Source organism: Ambystoma mexicanum, chromosome 8 (genome assembly GCF_040938575.1).
Source record: "Ambystoma mexicanum isolate Mex_15411 chromosome 8, UKY_AmexF1_1, whole genome shotgun sequence".
Taxonomy (NCBI): domain Eukaryota; kingdom Metazoa; phylum Chordata; class Amphibia; order Caudata; family Ambystomatidae; genus Ambystoma; species Ambystoma mexicanum.
Genome location: NC_090929.1, coordinates 1429707441 through 1429718201, shown reverse-complemented (window position 1 = coordinate 1429718201; position 10761 = coordinate 1429707441). Strand labels below are relative to the sequence as shown.

At 43.9% G+C, this 10761-nt stretch overlaps 1 protein-coding gene across 1 annotated transcript in view; it reads left to right on the top strand.

The window, feature by feature from the left end:
• Positions 1 to 9789: 9789 nt before the first annotated feature.
• PGAM1 (phosphoglycerate mutase 1) overlaps positions 9790 to 10761 on the top strand; it is a 122165-nt gene continuing 121193 nt past the window's right edge. The window contains exon 1 of the mRNA XM_069611580.1: positions 9790 to 10097. Within this exon, the coding sequence (XP_069467681.1) occupies positions 9959 to 10097 (139 nt within the window). The 5' untranslated portion in view covers positions 9790 to 9958. The remainder of the gene's footprint in view (positions 10098 to 10761) is intronic.

The window sequence follows — 10761 nt, the reverse complement described above, 5'->3', positions numbered from 1 at the left end:
GGAGAGGTACGCTCACAGCGTTCATCGCCTTCAGTTTATCAACAGTGGGGAGCTGTGGAGCAGTGCGTCTCTACTTCAGCAATTGATGCTTCGAAGTACATGCTTCGCCTGTCATAGAAGTTCTGTAATGTTTCCTCATTTCTCCTCGGCTCACTACGCGTTTTTTCTAGCTACTTACCTTTTGTTCTGTTCTGTTAGGAATCTTACTTCTGTTACGCAGCGAGATCAAATGGCCATAGCAGACATCCACTTTTTGTCTCCCTCCGCCTTTTGGACTTCCTACAGAAACCTCTACCTTCACGAACCGGTAAGCATTTCCCCACGCTATCGACTCACCCCTCCGAAATACTTCTCATATTAACCTTTCCTCATTTTCCGACGGCAGCATTATCCTGTCCTCCTGAACGTGATAGAGCCACTAATTCCTGCAGATCATATAAAGGCAGACACTAGCACCTGTTCAGGTTAGGATTACCCTTCCCAGCTCCTTCTATCCAGCCTCTCATCAGTTCTTTATACTAACCTACTGTCTCCATAACATTTAGTGAACCGCTGACTTAAAGGCTATTTCGGACACCTTCAATCAAGGCACAGGGATTACTCCAGTGACTTCATGACGTTTTCTGTCTGCAGAAAATAGGAAGACTGTGCACTCAAATCCAGTGTCCAGGGTTTTTTTACCCCAGAGGGTTTCACTGCGGCCCCTGTAACTCTTTGTACCTTTTATATAGGGCATGGGAAACAGGGGTTACGGGGGGATATCTCAATAACTGCTGCTTCATTTGATTCAGGTTAGTTGGTTTACATTTTCACATATCAGTTGATTACAAGCATATCCACATTCTTATGACAATAACAAAATCCCACTAACTTCAGGGAGAAAGGGGAAAGGTGCTGAGCCCACTTTGGGATTCTCCAGTGCCACCTGCTTGCCCTGCTTACCCGCTCCATCCAGCTGAGGCGTTGCTGTGCCATGATCAGACCTTTTCCCAGCTGTCTTTTGCCAGGAAAGCCTGCTATCCGGTGGCCAGAACCTTTTGAGCCCAGAACCCGGTGGGCTGTCCTAAATTCCAAACTCAAGTGCTGACTGTGAGTATTTCCCCATCCCATAGTAACACATAGCATACGCCATCATGACCCCTTGGTCTTCGCCCTATTTTTTAAGTGATCCTATCCATACCCTGATAACTTGTCTAAACTGTTCTAATTCTCTGTGTACCTGTCCTTGGTGTTCTAGTGTTAGCGCAATTCTTTCATTCACCTCATCTTGTAACTCCTTAGCAATATTTGGAATAATTTGAATTAATTCCCACATAGATATTAACATGGGGTGAAAGGGTTAAGTTGCAAATTAAGCCGGGATTGTACTGTGTCTTTCTTTAACAATTTAGTCTGAATAATCTAGTTTAAGTAAAACTTGTCCTTTTTCTTTCCAAACCGATTTCCTCCCTTTAACGGCTTTATTTTACCAAAACTGAACCTCCTTTTATCTTGCAAATCTCATCCAGTTCTTCAGCTATAGCCCTCCTTTCACTTCTATATTGTCCCTGTGATGTGAATCTATCCCCCAAACCAAAGACTGCATTCCGATTGCGAGTATTTCACCCGTTTTTCTTTAAAACCGTTTGTGCCATTTAAAACTGCATCCGTGTAAAATGCAACTTTCCAACATGTGATTCTTGCTAAATCGTGTTCTTACTTTCCATTTGTTTGTGAACTGTGTGCCTTTTGTGTATAGCCACTAGTGATATGATAGCCCTGAAACTGTGATAAAACATATGTACATTATTAGGGGACATTGCAGAGGGAAAATCTTAACTCTGGCTCTATCCTAATTGAAAAAGTGCTCCTATTCAATTGTGCTTTGGATATGTTCTTGTAGAAGGTTACCCAGGTGTATTTCAGTAGTTTTCATTGTAATTATCAGCCCATTGGTGATTACTGCCCCATATAAAAATTGTGTGATTTTCTTTGAAATTAAAATAAATAAAGATTGTGTTACCACCCGAAAGCCTGGTTCATGGTCCATTGTGACCCGGGGTATTTGTAAAAGGGGGTGTGAGACGGGTCGGGTATCGGCTCAATTTGAATTAGCTGAAAATAAAGATAAGCATTCTAATTGCGCGCTACATCTAAGGCTGAGGGAGAAGGTCCTGGTCTGGTGTATGACGTCCGATTGGAATCCATCACAGCCCAAATTCCTCTTCCTTTTTCAGATGCTCCCTGTGGTGGTCCCATTGTCATTCCTACACACAGTCAAAAGTACACTGCTACACTTCCTGTGGGCAGGGGCAGCACCTAAAATAGCCTATAACACACATATACTACCGCAATCAGGGTGTGGGGTGGGATTCCCAGATCTAGCAATGTATTAGAAAGCAGCACAGTTAAGCATCATGGTAGATCACCTGAGCTCCAAACCTACAAAACAATGGGTAGACTTGGACAACGCAGTGTTTGCCCCAGTTATACTGGGGGAGTGGCTATGGGTTCCCCAGAGGGAGACCCCTGTGTGGGTGGTGCGACATCCAGTATTGGAAGTGTTCTGGTCTATTTGTAGGGAAGGGAGTGGCAGTTGACCACATGGCCCGCACCATTGAGTTGTAAATGGGCTCTGCCATTGCGGTCTTTGATTGCGGAACTGCTACTATTTATGCTGTGGTATGAGGCGGGCCTCAGCAGAGCGGGCCGTTATGGGTGGCAGGCGAGTTTATACCCCTGGAGCAATTGGAGGAATGTTTGAAGATAGGTTGGCTTTTGTTTTTAGGTACATAAAGTGTACCACCTTTGAAGAGGTGTTAATCCGAACTATAGCTACTAGAGGTCTGATATTGAGACTGTACAAGCAGCTGCTGTTAGTCGAGCCTATTGAGTCAGATAGAGGCTAGGGAGAAATGGGCAAAGGGTCTCAATGTGGAAATAACGAATGCATTATGGGCAAAGATATGTAGGTGAGTAATCCACTCCATTGTATCTCCATAGTACAGGAAGCAGGCTCTCAAGCTGATACATAGGTGGCAATATGCACCCTCTAAGCTAGCAAAAATGGATCGTGTGGACTCCATTTGTTGGAAGTGTAGACATTTGAATGGGGATGGTTAAGGAGTTCAATCAGGCAATACAACTGGGTCTCAGCCTAGCATGTAATGCACAAATGAAATACATATTTATTGTGTCTATAGGTTCAACATTTTGAGTGATATACCACTCATATCACACCCCTTCTCAAAATACCCCCAGGTCACACTGGACCAGGAATAAGACTGGTTGGTAAAGGTAACATTTATTTATTTATGTATTTAAAATTAAAATCAAACATATTTTTTAATATATATGGGGCAGCAATCACCAATGTGGTAACAATACAAATAGGAAAGTAGATAAGGCAGTTGAACTCACTTTTTAGCACAAAGAATATAAAACACAGAGAACAGAAGAGTTTTTGCTTGTCTGAAAGATAGTGCTTAAGTTAAGATTTTCCCCCTGCAAATTTCTCAACTCACAAAGAAACAATTGAACATAGATGTAAGTAAGCAGCAGGTATTCAGGAATAGAGAACAGTGTATAGGGTTTGAATGCAATCCTCCCTCCCCAAACAAGAGAGAAAAAAGTTTTGGAAATTTTACACCTTTTAAAATGACATTCGAAAATGGCTGTGTGAAACAATGAAAAATGTGCAAAAATCCTTAAATTGATATAAATTCCTATGAGAGCAACACTGAAAATATCCTAACAAACATAAGCTATTATATGAGCAACAGTACACACTTTGAATCAGAATGGAAGTTTGGAAATACCTTGAATTGGAATTTACACGTGTAAAACTTTAGCAAAATTATGAATTCCCACCTAAATTTCACTATGTGATTTTTAAGAACAATACACTGTTATTGGATGCGTCTTTGGGTAGGGATGTAGCTAAAGGTCTTAGGTTTAAGTCAGAGTTGAAATTAAGTCTCTGGCTATTAAATTGAGGAAGTTATGCAAGTTTGAATGAGAGGCATTTTTAGAAAAATAGAACAGAGAAAAACAGAATTAAAATGACAGGTTGATTTTACTTAAACTACGTTAATGGTTAAGAAAAAGAGAATGCCACCCGTGAATCTCCACAGTTACGCACAGCCGTTTGTGACCCTTCACTTGGCGGATACCCCGTTCTTTATGGGAATTACTTTAGTTACTCAAAATCACTAGTGGCTTATGGTCTTAGTAAAACAAAAAGGTGATAAGGCCGGTGCTAACACTAAGAATTACAGACAGAGTGCAAGAATGGTTCTGACAATATTATGGTTTAAGATGGGATAGGTTATAGGTTGGGATAGGACAAGGCAATATATGCTATGGTTCACTATGACTCTTATTGATACTTACAGTGCACTTTAATTTAAGATTTGGATCGTCAGGGTTCTGGTCATCCGGATCAGGTCTACAACCAGCAGGGCACTTCTGGCGGGATAGGTCAGCTCGGAGGTTCTGGTCAATTGGACTGGCACCTCAGACTGGACTGGATTGGATTGGATTGGCCCTTCTGGTTACTGGACACTGCAGATCAGCGGGATGGCGAGTTTCAGCAGGCAAGGATGTATGGTAGCAAGCCCTTAAGTTTTGGGATGGTTTCAGGATTTGGACCTAGCTGAAGAAGAGTTCAGCAATGCTGAGGCCTTGGCTTGGTAAAGAAATCTGGAATCAGGAACAAGATGGAGAATTCAGGAACAGAGCTCCATTCGGAAATCAGGATGGAGTCAGGAATCAGTGTGTGTTGTGTTGTGAGGTTCCATTATTTATCCTGCCAAATGGCATCACTAAGTTTATGGTGGGGGCAGACTTACAACCCACACCCACAAGGCTATGATTGGTCAAAGGCACAGTTTCCGCCTTGCTTTTTGCTGGTAGGATGACAGAAAGGGTTGTCATATTTTATGATGTGACTTGGGAACCTCCCACAGTTATTTGGACTAACATTTAACTTTCCCACAAATAAATATTTATATAAGTATGCCCTCTAATAAAATCGGATACATACATTACATATTTTGTGGGTTACATTTACATCCAACTCCCAAGTCGGTGGGGCCTGGCTTTTTCTTTCTGTGGAATTTTGACAATTTTAATCATAAAGGTTTGGCCTAACAATTCCTAATTCGGTACATATATGTGAAATCACCCCTAGAACTTGGGTACACAATATTAGATTTGCAGCATTAATAGTTACTGCACAATGAGTCTTTTTTAATAACTTCAGTTCCTTATGCAGTAAGAACTCCTACCAAGTCTTCGTATGTCTATCATAAATTCAGATTTCAATGAATGTACTTTTCATTCCTTACTTATTTTTGCTGCCAAGTTAAATGTCATGAAGTTCTGTGGGAAAATAAGCAATTTAAACCCAAAATCACAGGTCATTTTTTTTTCTTACTTCCCAAGTGTGAGCAAATGGCCAGAACTTTGAAGTTCAATGAGAAACCTCTCCCTGCATCCTGCCCCTCCTCTGGAAGTGAACCGTTCCCAGGCTGAGGACTGTCAAGCAGAATTTTTTTTTAAATAGTTCATTAACTCCAAGCTGGGTTACTTTAAGTTACCTACATCTTTCATTAAAACATATAAAATTAACATAGTTTATAGCTGGATTTTTATATTAGCAATCCTTTGACATTTCTTAAAGAATTAGGCCTTTCAACAAAAACATGCTTTCAAAACAGGCGATTTTGCACTTTCTTCATGGAAAAACACATTAAACTGAGTTCTTTTATGTCTGATTTTCCTATGCAGTACATACACATTTGATTCAGCATTAGGTCTTCCCTTGACTGCTGGGATTGTTTGCAGTCTGGATACATCTATCCTGCCTTTGTTTAAAGTTTCTGTCTGCACAGCTGATTCTGTTACATGTTGCAGTTTTAGCCGCATTTTTCCCTGAAAACAAATGTTCCTGGGCTGCTTTTTCCTTATATACATTTTATCAAGCTGTCAGTCAATGAGGCCCGGTTCCTCTGAGCCACACTGGATGATCCTGACATTTCAGTACCTTTTTAATCTCAATGATTCATTGGACATAAATGGATCTAGCGCCAAAAACAGCACTTTGGAAGGTTGCAAAGCTAACATTTTAGAAGGCATTTTTGGTTTTCAGCGCAATTCTGCTGCTTTTCTCCATGTTGAATGTAACAGAGCCCACTGGCATGCTCCTGCATTGATAACTCTGTTTTTACCCCCCACCTTGACTGTGTGTGGCAGAGTGTGCAGCCTTTTCTTGGTTGTGACCCAAACGCAGTTTTGCAAATTTTGGCACGCACAGGAGTCAGCGCATCCATTTTGGGCTGTTTCTTTCACCATTTGTAAGTGATGCAGTGGGGCACATTGCAATGGCCCAAAATATCCCAAAGGATTAATATCATATGTGGAGGAGCTGCCGATATATACAGACATGTTGGTTAGAGGCTCTCTCATTGATCAAGGGGGTGTGTTGGATTAAAAGAAAGCCCTCACCGCTATTGCTGTTGTTTGGGGTGTCTGAAGGGGAGGATGAGGGGGATGATTTGGGTCATATGGTGCATTCTGTTTTGGTGGCAGCCAGATGCTGTCTAGCACAATACTGGAAACGAACTAGAGCCCCTACAGAGAAGGAGTGCATGCAGAAGGTGGGGGCTATATACTAGATGGAACATCTGACACACCTCATGGATGAGTCAAGAATGAATATAGGAGCCTGGATTCCCTTTTTCAATAAGTATGGAAGGTAACCTGCACCGAGGGCGGGTCCACACTAGGTTGTCTGTTTATAATCTCGAAGAAGGTGCAACAATGGAATTGCGTGAGGGGTGCAAGAGGGGATCATGGTTTAAAAGTAAAGCATGATGTTGACAATTATGGAGACTCAATGTGTTGTAATAATGGTTGTGTTCTTTTTAATGGTAAAAATGACAATAAACTTTGATTTGGAAAAAAGAAACATATATGCCAACCCTTGCGTTTTATGTGGGGGACTCCCAATTTGTCTTTAACATTTTTTTGCTATTTTTAACTTTCTCCCTCCCAAAATAATTGTATCCCCAAAGCAATCCAATAGGAAAATTCAGTTCTCCTACTTTCTTTGACAAAAACTTCTTCCCAGGTGATCCAAAATGTTGGCATGTAGGTTTGACATACCTCTCACCTCACATGCTTTTGGCTGTGTCACCAGCCCAGGAATGAGTTAACTCATCTGTGGTGTGTGCACCTTTAAGACGACCTTGACGTGACACATCACGTCAACTTGAAAAATAAATGAGAAGCCTGTGCCGGAAGCCGGCATTGCGGGGACAGAGTGCGGCCCAAGATGCTGGGCCTGTGTGCGCTTCTTTGTCTACAGTGAGAGTGCGGCCTGTACAAGGACACAGGTGCAGCCCCCCCATATAACACTGCCGATGAGGCGGTAGTCTGGCTGGTGGGCCGACTTGCCCGCCAAACAAATGGACCCCATGCTTCCTCTCCATTTCCTCTGACGTGCTGTCGAATACACGTGCGGGCTGCTGCCCAATGGGCTCTGTATGCAGGCACTCTCTCTCACAGGAGTGGAGAGCTGCGGTGTGTGGCAAGAGCCCAGTTTAGGGCTTGGAGGGCATTTTTAGTAAATTTTGAATGCCTGGGAGGCTGCAGCTCCCTTAGCCCATAAGTCGGCAGATGGCCGGGACCCTCCCGGTCCCTGCTACCGGTCTTCTCTGCTTCAGAGAGAAGGGCTGTCTAGTAGCTCCACCTACCTTCTCCACCTACCTGCTGAAACTCCGCCTGGGAAGCCTGTGAAGGACATGTGTGTCCCAGGATTGCTGGTTTTGGTACCCTAACCCCACCAGCCATTGAATGTAGGAAGGCTGCGGAGAGCATGTGTTGTGCCCCTGGGCATTCAAGTTGAGGCTGCCTGGTCCTTGAGTGGTGCGAAGAATGGCAGATGATGCTGCAGCTGTTGCAGTGGGCAGCAAAGGTCTGTCTGTGCAAGCAGGGTTCTCTTCCTATGGCCCTTTTACAAGATGTTGACATGTCAGGGGTCCCTTCTTCCTTGGGACCATGGTGTTACATGGATTGAGCATATAGAGATATTACTTGATACCGTAGGAGAGAGAAGTGACAATGCAATGAAGTCTTTCCTGCTATACTCAGCTGGCCCATTGTGCACAAGATTTTCAAGACCCTACGGCCTATCGACAACTTTTATGCGGCTGCCAATGGCGCTCTCCAAGACTACTTCACGCCCATGGTGAATTTGGACTATGAGCTGTTTGTGATGCGGTCCGCCACGCAAAACGAAGGGGAATCACTGAACGCTTTCTATGGCAGGCTGCACCATCTGGCCCTCATCTGCGCATGGCCGAATGAGGACGATGAGATATATCTGCAGCTGATTCATGGCTGCTCATCCACAAAGATGAGGCGGTAAATCCTGCGTGAGCTGGGCATACCTTTGCCCTGCATCATGGAGATGGGGCATTCGCACAAGCTGGCAGATGTTCGAGGAGCTAAAATGGGCGCGGCCTTTGCTGTTTTGTTATGGAAAAGGAGGAGTGTGGTGTGTGCACCTTTAAGGCATAGCTCTCAACCTTTCAGTAGCCCTCGGCGGGTGAAAACACCCGATTTTGTATTTGGCGGGTGAAAGGCCCATTGATTCCTATGGGCATGTGGGAAGCTTAGTGGGTGAGAGAGCTGCCTAAGTGGTGGGTGACACCCGCCAAAAGCATGAGTTTAGAGTTATGTTAAGGCGACTGTGACGTGACACGTCATGGCACCTGGTAGATAAATGGGCGGCCCGTGCCGGAAGCCGGCATTGTAGCTACGGAGCCGTGATCAAGATGCTGTGTTTGTGTGTGCTTTTTTAGTCTACAGTGAGGGGGCGGCCTGTTCCAGGACACAGGCATTTCCCCCACCCCACATAACATCACCCAAGCCATTAAACCATCCATTCAATTAATGGGCTCTCACCCTCCTATAGGAAATCTTGGGTTTTCAGCAGCCCATGGGACCGAAAAGGTTCAGGGGATAGATTGAGGGGCTTTATTTTATGGTTTATGGTTATTTGCTAAACTGTAGCACATAAACGTTTTTGTAGTTAATACTTGTATTTGCTGCAGTGTAAGAGCATACATATTAATGCATATTATGAACTAGGTAGCCTAGTAGTTCTTGACATAGAATCGGAGCCCAAGGTCAGCAAGTCCTTGCGCGTGCCATCCTACTGGCCCACTATGGCTGCGTTTGAAATGCCGTGCGCATGCGCCACGTGGTGAGTGCGCTTTAACGTGGTCGGTCCTTGGTGTATGCGCACTTCAAAGCAGGCGGTGTTTCCAGCTGATTGCCAGCCCTCAGAATGAATGAAAACGATAAGCAGAGCGTGACAATCACATCTGTCTGACTGCACATGTTATTTTGGACGTTGCTACGTGAGCCGCACCGGCTATCCTTCAGCCGTGCGAAAACTTATCTATTTTGAAAGAAAATTATTTTCTGAATGGCAACACTGTCTAACTTCAATTTCTTTGAATATTTGTTACACGTAAACTAACAATTTCATCTACGTAACGTGTCAGTGGAATTTTTACTGAAAATGTAAATGAGGAAAATGTAAGGTTGAATATAAATCACGTCATTCAGCAATTTTGTTTAAATTCGCTTTTCCAATCTAATACCCCAGAAGTGAATACAAGTTGCTATTTTCCAAAACAAACGATCGTTTTCCTAATTATTGAATTAGGGCGTTTTCTTATGAGGGGATATGGAGGTCTTAGCTGGCGCGTAAGTACAATGACGATGATGACATTTGCTACGCAAGCGTATTATGGTATGCCCCATCGACGTGACAACCTGATCATGCATGCACCCCAGTCAGGGGCGTGGTAAATGTCGGTGGATGCGCATGCGCAGGCGCACTGAGCGTCACCCCACAGGTCCGCAGTGACAGCCGCAGTCATTCAGCCAACAGCACTGAGTAGAAATGGCTGCTCACAAGCTGGTATTGGTACGACATGGCGAAAGCACCTGGAACCAAGAGAACCGATTTTGTGGTTGGTTTGATGCCGATTTAAGCACCGTCGGCCAGCAGGAAGCTGAGAGAGGGGCGAAGGCTTTAAAAGGTACTAAGGAGCACCGGTGTATTCAGGGTGGTGGCGTTATGGAGTCAACGAGATCCTTTAGACGAAGAAATTCGGCAAAACATCTCATTGTCACCTGGGGACTTTAACTGAGTGTCGTGAGGTCACTAAGCGTTGTTAGTTACATCAGCACGTTAGATGTGTTTACGAGCTCTAGGGACTGGATCTTAGATATAAAAGTGTGTTCGGGGATCCTCTTGTGATGGTCTCCACTGAAAGGTCTTGGGAGGCGATGGCTCTGCCCTCGGGTACAAGGGCAAACGGAGGTCTCTGAATGAAAGCGCCAGCCATGATTTCCCGAATGGAAGTAACTATGGGATATCTGGCGAAATGCGGGTGGGTGTATCTAGCAGAAGGGGACTGGGGTGCTCTGGATGTGCAGGGTTCTCCGCTTTCGGGATGACCCTACCAACCAACATTAATTGATTTGATCGGTGTTATTTAGGAGAATGGGGACACTTGGTGCCAATGTCTGAGGGGAATATGATGATCTGGGTGAGTTTCCATTGAGGGAGATTGGAGACTTCTAAATAGTGTTGTCTGTGTGTTCTAACTTTATAGTCATAAAATATATACCGAGGCACTTTTTTTAAATTATTTTTTTTTTAAAGAAATTGGTCATTGATCTTCCGGCTGATTAGGTGAG